The sequence below is a fragment of the Pyrgilauda ruficollis genome, unplaced genomic scaffold, assembly GCF_017590135.1.
Source record: "Pyrgilauda ruficollis isolate IOZ18807 unplaced genomic scaffold, ASM1759013v1 scaffold115, whole genome shotgun sequence".
In the NCBI taxonomy this organism is placed as follows: Eukaryota; Metazoa; Chordata; class Aves; order Passeriformes; family Passeridae; genus Pyrgilauda; species Pyrgilauda ruficollis.
Window position 1 is genome coordinate 904,798 of NW_024509766.1, and position 13,581 is coordinate 918,378.

Here is a 13,581-nt window from a genome sequence, read left to right on the forward strand (position 1 = left end):
GCTCCTGGCACCTGTGGGGCTGCAGCTGAGCCTCAGCCCCTCCACTCCAAAGGAAACCAGCTTCTCCAAGCTGAGCACGTGCCCTGACACTCTGCTACACCTTCAACTCACCAAGCACCTGCTGGAGATGGGTCAGGATCCTCCCACAGGCAGGGAAGGAGGCAAAAAGCTGCTGCTTCTCACTTTTGAGGAGGCACAAGGTGCTGAGACCAGAACCAAGGAACGAGAGCATGGCTGAAATGTTGATTTCCAGCATTGGCCTAATTCCTTATGTTGGCAAAACTCAACAGGAGAGCCTTGGAACGTGCTATTCCCAACTGTGGCTGGGAATTTGCCTCAGGACTCACCTGTCATGGATTTTGGGATGCTCTTGCTGCCCGAGGGAGGTTCAGCAGCGTTCTCCAGCTCCTTGTCTGAGGCCCAGCACGGTGCAGGTAGCGGGGACAGCTCCTTGTGCAAAATAAGTGAGGCTTCTACCTATCAAAGTGAAAAAAGGGGAAGTTACAACATCAACCACATTTCTGTGCAGGGTGGACCCCACCCAAATCAGCTGCAGAGTGGCTGAGATGAAAGAAAAGCAGGGCCCCTTTTAACTCAGGATCTCAGCAGAAGCTGTGCCCTGCTGCCCCTGGGCTCTCCCTCCAGACTGCCAGGAAGCCATGGAGATGTCCCCAGGCTGAGAGCAAAGAGCAGTGAGCTCTCCCCTCAGCAGGGAGCTGTCCAGGGAGCCCATCCATCCCTGCGTGGGTTGATCCCAGCCCGGATGGCAGCACAGACAGGAGGAAAATGCAAAGGATGCTCCTGCAGGAAGCCACGTGCAAGCAAGAGTGGCTCTCACCAAAAGCAGAGGGCTCCATCCTCCACCTTCACCCTTTCAGCTGGGGTTTTGGCCTTTTCTATCAGCAGTGTGGAAAGAAGCTCACAGTGATAAGGTCAGCAGATGACCCGAGATTGAAGGAGCAGAAATCAGCAGGAAGGAAGGGCCATGAGCACAGGGCTGCACGTTCAGCACCAGGAGCTCACTCCCAAACCCTCCCCAGACCCCTGGAATCCAAAGGGTCAGAGTGACCCTGGCACATCACCCCTGTGAGCTGTGCTCTTGCCTCAGGGGGAACCTCCAGCTCACGTGTCTGCTCAGGACGGAGCTGGTGGAATGTGGGAAATGGATTTGGAGAGAGTTTTTAGGGCTTGATTTTGGGAAATGGATCTGTAGAGAGGTTTTTAGGGCTTGATAGAAAGTTCTGGGTCTCTGGATCTGGGTCTGGGTTATCTCTGGGTCAGGAAAAGGGTATTGTCCAACAGTGGAATGTTCCTGAAAGATCAGAGGATGGAGAAACTTGCCTTGTCAGGGGCTCTAAGTAGCTTCTCCAAGACTGGCAATGTGTGAGGAGTCTCAGAGAGTTCCTGAGAGATCTGTGGAGAGGATGGGGCAGGCAAACTCTTTTGAGGGCAGGAGGGCTCGAGGCAGATGAGCTGCTGGGACAGCTTGACCCCCTCACCCTTGGTGTTCAGGTTCTCTGGACCAGCAAAACATCGAAGGATCTTCCTAAAAAATGCCCCTTCCACGAACACATCCATGACTGGGGGCTAATGGTGTCTGAGCCCCCATATGAAGAAGTTCCTGCTCTGTCTTGTCCCCGTTGCCCTCTGCACAGTCCCAGCCTGAGCTGGATCTTGGCCCTTCTCCTCTGCTGCCATCCCAGTTCAGATGTTCTTGCTCTGAAGCCAAGTGGGGCAGGGGAGGGACACCCCCTCCTGCAAGGTTTCTCACCTCTTCCTTCAGATCAGAGCCACAATCTGCCTGAAGCTGCCTGGTGGCCCTGACTGCTGGGCTGGGAAGGGCCAGGGGACACACGAGGGACACCTGAAGCCCTGTGGACCTGCTCCAGCTCCATGCCTAAAGCAGGTGTTGATGGATGCTGAGATGAGGCTCCTCAGCAGAGAAGCCCTGGAACCCTCCAGAGGTCAACAGGAAGGCCAAAATACCTTGACCTCAGAGAGAGGAACTTCTCAGCAGTCAGAGAGGAGCAGGAGAGCAGCTGTGCCCATGGCCTGTCCCTCCTGTCCTGGAGCTGCTGCTCCCAGGAGGGTTTCCAGCCACAGATTGTGGGGGGCCACAAGTAACTGCAGGGCAAAGACAGCAAGTTACAAACACAAGATAAAATATCGATGATTCCTCTTGAGGTTTTCCTGCTGTGCTGCTGCACAGTCCTGATTAAAGCCTGTGCTTTCAGATATTATGATTTAAAAAACCAAAACATGGGTTCAGCTCTGTGGAGAGCTGTGTGTCAGGCAGCCCCCAGGCTGGCTCATGGACATCAGGCATCTCCATCTCTGTCCCACATCTCTCCCTGCTCATGCACCCCTCCTGTCCCCTCTGCATGGCCCCAAGGCATCCACTTGCAGGTGTTTTTCTGCTCCAGGAAGGGTGGAGCAGGCTTGGTTTAAAAATGACTGATCACTCCTGGCAGTTGAGTGGTTGCACTTCCCCGCTTTGGTCTCTTCTGCTGCAGAGCAGCACTTCCCACATCCCAGTCCCCAGGCTGGCAGGATGCTTTGGCCCCAGAGGAGCCAAGAAGAGCCAGGAAGGCTCTTCTCTGACCTGGGCTGACCCAAACCCTGCAGATCTGACTTTTCACAGTGCTCAAAAACCATCCCAGGCACAGCTGTTGTGCCCTTTCATTTAAATTGGCTGGGGTGATGGTGGATCTCTGTAGGAAAAGAGACTCTGCAGAGCACCTCTCAAAGGAAAACAAGAATATGAAAGAGCAAGTTTCAGGATTGTTTCCTCTAGACCACAGTAACAACTTTAAATGGCCAAGTTTTTCTGATTTTTTTTTTTTAAGTGGCCTTTTTTTTAGAACCTTACATTTCCTCAGGGCAAAAACATTAAGCAGAAAGTGTGGGAGAAATATGAAATCACACCTCAAAACCACCAGAGAACACCTTTCTCTTGCTGCCAGCACCCCCTGAGGCTGTGACTGTGCTGTGCCAGGCTCTGCCTGCCCTGTCCTTTCCACCCTGGGCTATCACCCATCAATGCCAGCCAGGGGCACGTGGGCACCGAGCAGGCCAGGCCAGAGATGCCCTGATTAACCCAATCAGCCCTTTGCACGTGGTTTCCTGGCTGCTTGGCACACACTGCAGGCTATAAAACCAACTCCTGGCACAGGGGGAAACTCAGGACCTGCACCCGAGCGGGCACCCAGCCGTGGCAGAGATGTGCCAGCCCCAGGCAGTGCCAGCCCTGCTGCTCCTGCTCTGCTGCCCCTGGGCCAGTGCCAGTGAGTCAGGGCTTTGCTGGGGTCCAGCTGGCTCCTTTGGGGCGCTCAGCAGCCCCCGGCTCATGCTGTGCTGGGGTGTCTTGTAGGTGCTCTGCGGGGTGGGATTGTGGGGGGCCACGAGGCGCGGCCCCACTCGCACCCGTACATGGCGTTCCTGAAGATAGCAGAGCTGGGGGGCTGCGGGGGCTTCCTGGTGGCCCCTGACTGGGTGATGTCAGCTGCACACTGCATGGGGTGAGTATTGATGCAGGGGTTTCATCCCTTTCTTTCTCCCCTAACCTGGGAGCTCCTTCCCTGGAGCAATTTTGGAGCAGGTCCCTCCTGTGCTGGGCAGCTCTCTCCACCTGCCTGCCAAAATGAGGTGGGGAGGGGGTGACACCCAGCCCGATTTCCCCTTTCCCCCTCCTTCTGCCATGGCCAGGAATATCACAGTCATCCTGGGGGCTCACAACATCCACGAACCAGAAAAAACCCAGCAGGTCCGGGGAGTCCTCAAGTACCACGAGCACCCCGAGTACAACCCCAGCACGATGGAAAACGACATCATGCTGCTGCAGGCAAGGAGTTCTGAGGGGACACAGGGGCTGTGGGGCCACCAGGGGCTGGGCAGGCTTCGTCCTGTCTGTCAGCTCCTTCTCCAAAGCTGCTCCTGCCCAAGGTGCTGGAGGCTGGCAGGGCAAAGAGGGACCAGGGAAGGAGCCATGGGCAGGGCTTGGAGCCTCATGTGGCTCTCACAGCAGCTCCCTGAGCCTGCCAGACCCTCCCTGTCTCTGCAAAGTGAGTGCCCTGCTCCCAGGAGGGCAGGACACTCTCTCAACCCCCTGCTTTCCCCCAGCTGACATCGAAGGTCGCTCTCAATGAGTACATCCAGCCCATCTCCCTGCCCAGGACGGGCAGCGACCTCCCCACGGGCACCAAGTGCATGATTGCAGGCTGGGGGCTGATCGACGAGGACAGGGCCACCAACAAGCTCTTTGAGACCAAAGTGTCCATCTACAGCCGCAGGAAATGCACCCTCTTCTACCCACACCTGGATTCTGGCATGGTCTGTGCGGGCAGCTTCCACCAGCTGAAGGATTCCAGCCAGGTACGGGAGGCACAGGGGCTGCTCGGGGAGCAGGAGCAGCTCCCAGGGCAGGTGACAAGCATTTGATCACAGTTCTGGCTCTCTGGATGTCCTGACACCAGCCACAGCCCCTGCCCAGCTCACCCCAGCTCACAGCCCAGGGCAGCCCCTCAAACTGGGTGGGATGTGGGGCAGGACCGGAGCCCCAGGGCAGGGAGGGACCAGGGGTACATCTGTTACCACAGGAAAATGACCTCTAAAATCAATCTCATCTCTCCCCAGGGAGATTCTGGCGGGCCCCTGGTGTGTAATAAAGTGGCACAAGGCATTGTTTCCTTTGGCTACAACTCCCCACCTGGGGTCTACACCCGCATCTCCAACTACCTGCCCTGGATCAAAAAAGTCATGAAGAAGTAGTGGCAGTGGCAGCACTTTCTCCAGCTCTGGTGTGGCCCTGGACACTGCAAGAGCTTCCTTCCTGCCCCTGCTGAAGGCTCAGCTCCCTCCTGTCTCCTCGGGAACCCAAGTGGCTTGATCAGTGCACACCCTTCACTCTGTCCTGGGGCTGCTGCCCGTCCCTTCCTGTCTCAGGGCTGTGTTAAACCCCCCTGGCAGAAGCAGAGATGGCCCCAGATGGCCCAAAAAGAGGCTGTGCCACAAGAAACCCCACTTCCTTCAGAGATAAAACCCTGTTCCTGCTTGAACCTTGCTGCACTTCAAGTAAACTCCAAGCTGCACCTCCCAGTGTGTGTCGTGTTTCTTGTGGCTTTGCCACAGAGAGAAATGGTTAAATCACATTTAACAGGAGGGAGGCTCTGGCTGCTGTACCTGAGAGGCTGCAGGGGCAGCAGCAATCACAGCTCTGCATCCTCAGTCGGTGGCAGAATGAGAAACAAGAGCTAGGCTTGCCCTTCCTGGGGTCACAGGGACCTGGGCTCACAGGGATGGTGAGTGCGCTGCGGGGAGAGAAACTGCCCAGGTAGAAATGGCAAGAACGGTGGGCACACAGTCCCTTCACCAGTTTCAGCGTGGTGCCACCCTCCTGGGAGCACGGGCAGCAGGGGTGCGGGCATCAGCAGCGCCCAGGGCTCGGAGGGTGCTGCTCCCTGCAGAGTGAAGCTGCTCGCTCCGAGGTGCTGCAGCCCGGGGCGCAGAGCAGCCTGCACAGCTGGCACAGCTGGCTGCACTCCTGAGCTGCAGGAGGCTGCGCCGCTGCAGGGAGCTGGACTCGCTGTGCACTGAGCCCCTGGGGGCAGGCAGGTGCCTGCTGACCCCAGGACAGGGTTTAGGATCCCAGAGAGGAGGCACAGCCCAGTCCCAGCTGTCACACACCCGCTGCTCCCAGGCTCTGCAGCCACAGCCCATCCCCATTTCTGCGGGGTAGAAACACAAAAAGGCTTGAACTGAAGGGCTGGTGAAGGACCTGGGTTCACAGAAGTGCCTGACCCCAAAGCCACTTCCTCCTTTCCTCCCTGCAGAGCCCAGCTGGGTCCCTGCAGCAGGCAGGGACAGTCCTGGCTGCTGGCACATCCCTGTCCCCCGAGCAGAGCCTGCTCTGGGGCAGCCCAAAGCTCTCCCTTCAGCTGGGTGACACCCAAGGACGAGTTGTCCCCACAAAGCTGCTCGAGGGTTGTTTTCAGACAGCTCCTGCTTTGGAGTCTGAGCTTCCTCCCGTGGCTGCTCCCTGAGCCCTCAGCTCCTTCCTTGCAGCTCTTGAGTACAGAGAGAGCCAAGAGTTCCCAGGGGGAGATGATGGGGACAGATTAAATAAAGTTGGTTTATCTAAAATTCATCACCAGCCTTTATTCAATATATTACTAAAATACTATAAAACATAGAAATAAAATATTAAATAATAAAAATATAAATATAAATATAAAAATATAAGATGTTCTAAAATACAATTCAACAACACACTGAATCATATTTTATAATACATATTCACAATCACACTTCTCTTCCAAAATTTTTCATCAAAAAAAATGGTAAAAAGTGCTGGTAATGCTAAAAAATGCTATAATGTTGGTAATACTCTCATTACCAACATTACCCTAACCACAAACAACAATCTCATCAATTTTACCATCAAAATATTCAAACTTTACAACAACAACTTAACCTTAATAACAATAATACTCATTCAATTATTCCTACATACCTTAAAATTTTTTTTTAAATTAAAAAAAATTGTTCCATAATTAGAGTTCCAACAATTGGTGAATGAGTGAGTGCACAAGTCCCTGGCAGGGGTGAGGATGTTCTGTGATGTCAGGAGGAGACTTTGTGAGTGGGTTTGTGGTGGGAAAAACCAGTGGGGAATTTTAAATATACGAAAACAGTCTGCAGTCCAGGGGAAGGAGCGTGCCTGCCCTGCTCTCGTGGCCTTTCCCCCTGGTGACCCCACCAGAGGAAGGAGGTTTCCACAGCCCAGCCTGGATTTCTGCTGACAAATCCTCCAGGTTCTTGCCTGGGATGAAGGGAAATGTGTCAGCTCTGCCCCCAGCACCCAGGCTGCCCTGGAAGAGGGGTCCATGTTTGGGCTTCTGCTCAGAGCTGCTATCGGCTCAGAAATCTGCAAGTGAACAGGCTGAGCTGCTTATCTGTGCGTTATGAATCTTTGTCACGTCAGGGTTTTCCTTGAAGCTCCAGCTGCTGCAGGCTTTGCACGAGAGTGGCAATTTGTAGCTTAAAATTGGGGTTTGCCCAGTTGGCGCGGGAGGCAGGGGAAGGCAGATTTACTGGCAGTGAGGGCAGCAAGGAAGCCTCAGCCCCGTTTCGTCACAGGTGAGCTGTGGATGTGCGAGGTTTGCTGTCGCCGTAAAATCCCGGAATGGTTTGGGCTGCAAGGGCCCTTGGGGGTCATCTCATTCCACCCCTGGACACCTTCCCCTGTCCCAGGCTGCTCCCAGACCTGTCCAGCCTGGCCTTGGGCATTCCAGGGATCCAGGGGCAGCTCTGGGAATTCCATCCCAGCCCCTGCCCACCCTGCCAGGGAAGGATTTCTTCCCAGTATCATCAGTGCCATGTTATAAACACATCCATGGTGATTTTGCTCCGTTAGCCTGGAGTGCAGCTCCTGAGGGAGAGCAGGAGGGTCCTCACCTGCCACTGCACAGCCTTTAGCGATGCCTCAGGTTTAGCTTTTCTATTTTTCAGGTTCTGTGCTGCTTTAGTGTGTGGGTCTGGGTTCGTATTAGGGCATGGTGAGCTCTGTGCACAGAGCAGGGAGACAAAACAATTCCTGCTCTAGCTGGGCACCAAGGACAGATGATCCAAATCTCAGGCACAAGAGCACAAACAGTGTGGAATGAAGAGAGAAAAACAAGGATGGGACTGCATGGACTGGGGCTGGAATTGGACAATGAGCTCCAATCTGCAAATGGAGCAGAACTTATAAAAATGTGAGACCCCATGACCAGGTGTCCATTTTGGGACCATTTTGGTTCATCTTGGGTGCAGCCCTGGCTGGGCTCTTGTGCTGCCCAAGGTGGATCCATTGAGGCCCTTTAATAAATCCCTGCTTATTAATTAACTCTGTCCACCTTCTGTTCTAGGTCAGCCTTCACAAGGCATCATTAGAACTGATGGAACTGATGCATCAGGTGAAAGAAATCATGTGGGGTTTGTGATAAAAATCAAGAGGGTTTGCAAGAATAGAAGCTGCGAGGGAAGAGCTCACTGGAAGTCAGAGAGGTGAGGGTGGGTGCATTGCCCACAGCTTCCAGAACAAACACAAAGTTCTACAATTGGCTCTGGCTTTAGAAGGACGTCAGATCCCTCAGATCAGACCCGTGATGGAGGTGGGTTGATGCCCAAAGCCAAGACTGACTGAATTCCCCTCTCACACTGCTGAGACATGCAATTTGTGGAGAGATTCTTCAGATGAGTCTGATTTCTGTGGTTTCCTGGAGTCTGGTGTCAGGCTATAAAACCTTGCTGGGAGCAGGACGAGACCCCAGCAGCTGCTCCACCTCGAAGGGGTCCACAGAAGGCTGTGATGGAGCACCTGCAGAGCCTCCTGCTGCCCCTCCTGCTGGTGATGTGCCCCCCAGTCAGCAGCAGTAAGTAGAGTGGGCTGGAGGAGAGGCTTGGGGAAGGATAAATCTCAGCCTGCGCCCTCCAAAAACCTCACCCCCAGCCCCATCCATTGCAGATTATCCCTGGAAGTGGAGGGAGAGAGGAGGAGAAGCCAAGGCACCTTCCAGGACACACCCCACACCCTACCTGGCCTTTCTGCAGGGGAAGGACAACCACTCCTGTGGAGGCTTCCTGCTGGCTCCTGGCTGGGTGGTGACAGCAGCCCAGTGCCTCGGGTAAGTCCTTGCTGTGCCCACAGCACCTGCACAGAGGTGTCAGCCCCACAGGGCCTGGGGACCCCCTCCTCCAGCCTCAGCTGGCTCTTCCCTGGCAGGCAGGACAGGGCAGGGCAGGGCTTGGGGACAGCCCTGAGCCCCTTCTCCCTCCCCAGCCCACACTCTGATTTACCCTGATTTTTTCCCCCTCTTTGACTCATTTTTTTCCCCAGATGTCAGCAATGGGAGGTCAGGGTGGCTCCTTCCCTGACCTGCTGTCAGGCTTTGTCCTTTCTGCCACCAGCTTGTTTGTTGGCACAATTATTTCCTATGAAATATATTCCTATATTCCTAAGAATACTCCAGCTGCTTGCCCAGCCCTTTTCCACCCCTCCAGCTGGGGTGTGGATGGGCAGGAGGGCTTTTCCAGGTGTGCACAGCTCAGGGTGTGGATCCCACACAGCTCAGGGCTGCCAGCCCTGCCCCGTGCCAGCGCCAGGCTCAGGGCCAGTGCCACACCTGGGCAGCAAAAGGGAGGAGCCTGGAGGCCTGAGCCTCACCTGGGAGACTGCACACACCCAAGGTCCTTTCCAATCCTCCTGAGGCAGCGCTTTCTGCAGGTGATGTAGAGGACAGAGAAATATCCTGAAAGGCCACTGAAATATCCTGAATATCCAGGCTCCTGAACATCAGTTTAGAAGCCCCCCACACAGCTCAGGGCTGCCAGCCCTGCCCCGTGCCAGCGCCAGGCTCAGGGCCAGTGCCACACCTGGGCAGCAAAAGGGAGGAGCCTGGAGGCCTGAGCCTCACCTGGGAGACTGCACACACCCAAGGTCCTTTCCAATCCTCCTGAGGCAGCGCTTTCTGCAGGTGATGTAGAGGACAGAGAAATATCCTGAAAGGGCCCCTGAAATATCCTGAATATCCAGGATCCTGAACAACATGGACTTCCATGGGGCTGTGGAGCCCAGAACAAGCAGCAGTATTGCATCAAGTGTGCCCAGTTTGAGGTCTGGGCACTGAGATAAAGGAGATAAAGGAGAGATAAAGGACATAAAGGAGCCCTTGCAGAGCTCTGGTCTGTCAGGTGGGAGCTTGCTCTGCCTCTTGGCTGGGCAGATTCACTGGCAGAGCTCCTTGCTCCCACCATTCTTCTTTAAAAGTGCTGGATAATAGATTTTGTGCATAGGGAATATCCATATACACTGTACTGTGTAACTGCACTCTGCTGGCCATGCCCTGGGGGATGAACCTCGATGTCCCCAGCTGAGACAGGGACAAGCTGGTGACACCACTGCGCTTGATGTCACCAGGCACAAACCTCTGACTGTCATCCTGGGAGCCCACACGCTGCAAAGGAGAGAGGAAAGCTGGCAAACCTTCCAGGTGAAGGAGTACCACTGCCACCCAGGCTTCACAAGCCCCAGGGAGGGGAACGACATCCTGCTGCTGAAGGTAACCCCATGTGCAGGGCTGAGCTGCAGGGGACAGCGGGTCCCAGGGCAAAGCCTCACCTCTGTGTTTTCTGTCCCCTTGCCCAGCTGAATGGCAATGCCACCAGCAATGGCCACGTCAGGCCCATCTCCCTTGAGAAATCCAAAGTTCGGGGGGGGACCGAGTGCAGCGTGGCTGGCTGGGGCTACAGGACAGCCACTGTCACCATCATCAGACAGAGGGACTGCCTCAGCCACTACCCAGGCCTGGCTGACAACCTGATCTGCGGCCGCAGCAGATCCTCCAGGGTACCTGAAAAGGTCAGTCTGCTCAGGGAGGAGCAGGAGGAGGGCGAGGTTTGAGCCAGGGACAAAGCACAAGGAGAAGAGGATCCTTGTCTTCTCATGGCACAGGGTCTGGGAGTCCCAGCAATGGCTTGGCCAGAGGGATTCACCCTGAGCCTCACTGTTGGTCTGAGTGTGTTTTGTATCTGGAGCCAGCTGAAGGGCAGAAATGAAGTTTCAGTGTTGCCCCAGCTGGGAACCAAACAAAGCTGTCACCAGCCCCTTGTGCGGGCAGAGTTATCCCCATGCACTGAATCCAGGCTCCTGCTGGGGAAATCCTGCCCTGATGTTTGCAGCCTCCCTCCCTCCCTGCAGCTCCCACCACCCAGCACTGATCTCTCTCCTCCTTTCCACAGGGTGATGCTGGGGATCCTCTGGTCTGCAACAACAAAGCCTTTGGCATCTTCTCCTACAGGCACAACAACTGGCCTGGCTTCTACACACACATTGCCCCTTTCCTCCCCTGGATCAACAGTGTCATGAAGTCCTCGTGACCCTGCTCCCCCTGCAGAGCTCGCCCTCCAGAGCCCTGTCCTCACCAGCTTTCCTTTCCTTTCTCCCTGGAAACGTCTGCCACTGCTCCTCGTGGATGTGGCAAGGACTTCTCCGTGGCCAGGCCGAGCTCTGCCCGCGCTGGGCTGGCACAGAGGGGGTGCCCTGGCTGGGTTTGTCCCCTCTGCACGCTGGGCTCCTTCACTGCTGCCCTGGCTCAGCCCTCTGTGGCTCCAGCTCTGGAGAGGAGCCCAGAGAGGTGCCAGCAGCTGAGGGGGTGTCTGGAACCCTCAGGGGATGCACGAGGATCAGAGGGATGCACAGAGCAGCCTGTCATTTGTGCCATGTCTGGGTGTCCTCTGCCCAAGCCCTGGGCTACAGGAGTGCCCAGGCTCCAAGGAGGACACTTCCAGAGCTTCACTACTGCTGTCCCTCCCTCTGAAACCTGCTGCCTCCTCTCTCCCCTCTCCTGTAGCTCCAGTGTTGTAAGAGCACATAAAAACAATAAATCTCATCAGCATTTGAAAGCCTTTTTTCTGGTGCAGTTTGGATTTCTCTGGGCCCCTGGCTGCAGTGCTGAGCAGCTCAGGAAAAAGCCACAGCTCCAAGAGCTGAATCCCTGGCTGGAGGTTTCTACCCCAACCAACAGCCTCCCTTTTCTGCCCTCTAAACCTCCAGAGCAGATGTGCAGTCTGGACTGCAGGGCTGGGGCTCTCCTCACTCCCTCCAGGGACCTCCAGGCTGGTCCTTGGGGGGGATTTCCTCTCTCCCATCCTCTCCCCCATGGGCCCCTCTCAATTCTACCCCATCCCAGCTCTGGCTGCCATTCCACACCAAACCAGCATCTTCCTCCCCCCAGTGCACCTCTGTCACTCACTGAGGCACTCTGAGTCATCTTTTGAGGGAAGCTGGCAGCAAAGAGAGGAACCACAAAGTCCCACCATGCCCTGACAGTCAGGAAACATTTTATTTCTACGTGTTGTGGGTTAAGACAAAAATATAAACCCCTGCCTTTTCTACAATAGAGCTTAAAAATATTGCAACCTGAGGAAATTAATCTGGAGATTTGGCAAGAGACCCAGCAAAGAGGAGCTCAAATGCTTCCGTCAGATGTTTGGGATTTCATCTACAAAAGCACATTTCTGGGGAGTGTTTGCCTTTCCTTACGCTCACCTCTGCCCAAAGGTGACTTGTCAGAGGCCATTCCAACATCTGTGGCAGCACTGGATACAAAAAACGAGGACAAAGATGTGAAGACTCCAAATATTTTCCAAACCTTATAATTCAAAATGTCTAAAAGTCCCCAGGTCACTCACCTGACTAAGAAAAGCTGCAGCTGAGCAGAGTTATCAGTGGTTTTTGCTGTGGGTGATGTTGCACAAGGAAAGCACCTCTAGCACATTTCTGCTGAGTTTTCCATGCCCAGAGTGCCCTCTTTGGGTTGGCAACAGGGTGTGTTCTTCAAGGTTCTGTCTCTAAACAACTTCCAAACTGATCCAATACAACTCACCTCCTCCAGTTTGGAAGCAAATTCATGGCTGAGCTGAGGAAAGGCACCTCTTCCCCCCAGGGTTCTTTACATCGTTTATTCTGCCCTGAAGCAAGGGTTGCGAAGCTGACATTGAGCAGAGAGTTTTTTTTTTTTTCTTTTCTATTGAGGATTCTGCCAAATCCTGCCCAGAAGAAGTTCCCATCCTGTGCAAAGATCCTGTCACCTCTTGGGGAGCTGGAGACCAAAGGCCTGAGTCACTGGGAGGGAGGATGGGAACCAGCAGAGCAGGAGAGACCTGTCTTTGGGGAGCTCCATCAAAACACCATTTATTTCCATGGCCAGCAGCTACAGATCCTCGCCTGAGATGAAGGGAGGAGCAGCTCCAGGAGCAGAGCACAGGACAAAGAACAGCCCTGGGCAGAGCTGAGGTCCCTCACAAGCCACATCCTCACCCAGCTCAGCAGCTGGGGTTACCCAGAAGCTCCACACAGCCCAAGTGTGGAGTCTCTGTCACAGTCCGGCCACAAAAACTCTTCAAAAGCCATGAGTTCTCCACCCACAGTGGTGGAGATGCTACAAAAATTGCTTGTGGAGGCTTAACTTCCTGGTCAGGCTGCGTGGCAGGAGATAAAGCAGCAGGAGGACAATTATACCGAACTGGTATCACTGGAGAGCACACAGGAAACAGCCTGGGGTAGGACAAGCCCTGGCTGAGCCCAGGGCTCAAGAAGCTCCTGACAGAAATGTTGTTCCAACAGCAGCTGCCATTCCACAGGCCAAGCTGCTCCTGAGCTGCACATCAGCTTCAGAGCCCTGTGTGGGGTCAGGATAACACACAAAGAGACCTGGGGTAGAGGAGGGAGGGATTATATTCCTGCTTTATAAATTCCACATGGCATTTTACTTTTGTGGTGGACAGGTATTTCCCTCTCTTCCCCAGAGGGCAAAGGGAATGCTCAAAGGAAAGAGTTTCCTCCTGCTGGGAGGATGATGGTTGTCCAAGGACCAAGCAAATCCCAAACTCTCTCCTCTTTGCCTTTTCCTTTCACATGGGATTGTTTTTAATATGAAAAATATGAAAACTTCTTTCCTTCATGCCTGCTTTACCCATGAGCACAACGCCAAGGACCTGCTTTGGTAGGGCAGGGACATCCAGTGGCCAGGTTTAAAGCGATTT

General features: G+C 54.5%; 2 protein-coding genes across 3 annotated transcripts; both read left to right on the forward strand.

Annotated features, from left to right (window-relative positions):
* Positions 1–886: 886 nt before the first annotated feature.
* LOC121361826 (cathepsin G-like) lies at positions 887–5,076 on the forward strand. Of its 2 annotated transcripts, none has more exons than XM_041482887.1 (5): positions 887–932; positions 3,371–3,518; positions 3,706–3,841; positions 4,120–4,371; positions 4,633–5,076. In XM_041482887.1, the coding sequence occupies exons 2-5, from the start codon at positions 3,430–3,432 to the stop codon at positions 4,765–4,767; spliced, it is 612 nt and encodes a 203-aa protein (XP_041338821.1). In that variant the 5' UTR covers positions 887–932; positions 3,371–3,429; the 3' UTR covers positions 4,768–5,076. The 2 variants fall into 2 exon arrangements, with proteins under 2 accessions (XP_041338821.1, XP_041338812.1); XM_041482878.1 differs by lacking the exon at positions 887–932 and adding an exon at positions 3,178–3,284.
* A 3,156-nt stretch (positions 5,077–8,232) lies between these two features.
* On the forward strand, positions 8,233–10,914 carry LOC121361819 (granzyme E-like). Its single transcript, XM_041482866.1, is given in 6 exon segments — positions 8,233–8,333; positions 8,335–8,411; positions 8,489–8,663; positions 9,956–10,097; positions 10,184–10,396; positions 10,777–10,914. Coding segments are annotated over 6 exon segments (846 nt in total).
* The last annotated feature ends 2,667 nt before the right edge of the window (positions 10,915–13,581 follow it).

Excerpts from the sequence above, each read along its gene's own strand:
- LOC121361826 (XM_041482878.1), top strand. The coding sequence starts at position 3,221 with ATGTGCCAGCCCCAGGCAGTGCCAGCCCTGCTGCTCCTGCTCTGCTGC. Across the intron at positions 3,285-3,370 it reads CTGCCCCTGGGCCAGTGCCA|GTGCTCTGCGGGGTGGGATT; the intron begins GTGAGTCAGGGC and ends GGTGTCTTGTAG. Across the intron at positions 3,519-3,705 it reads TCAGCTGCACACTGCATGGG|GAATATCACAGTCATCCTGG; the intron begins GTGAGTATTGAT and ends TGCCATGGCCAG.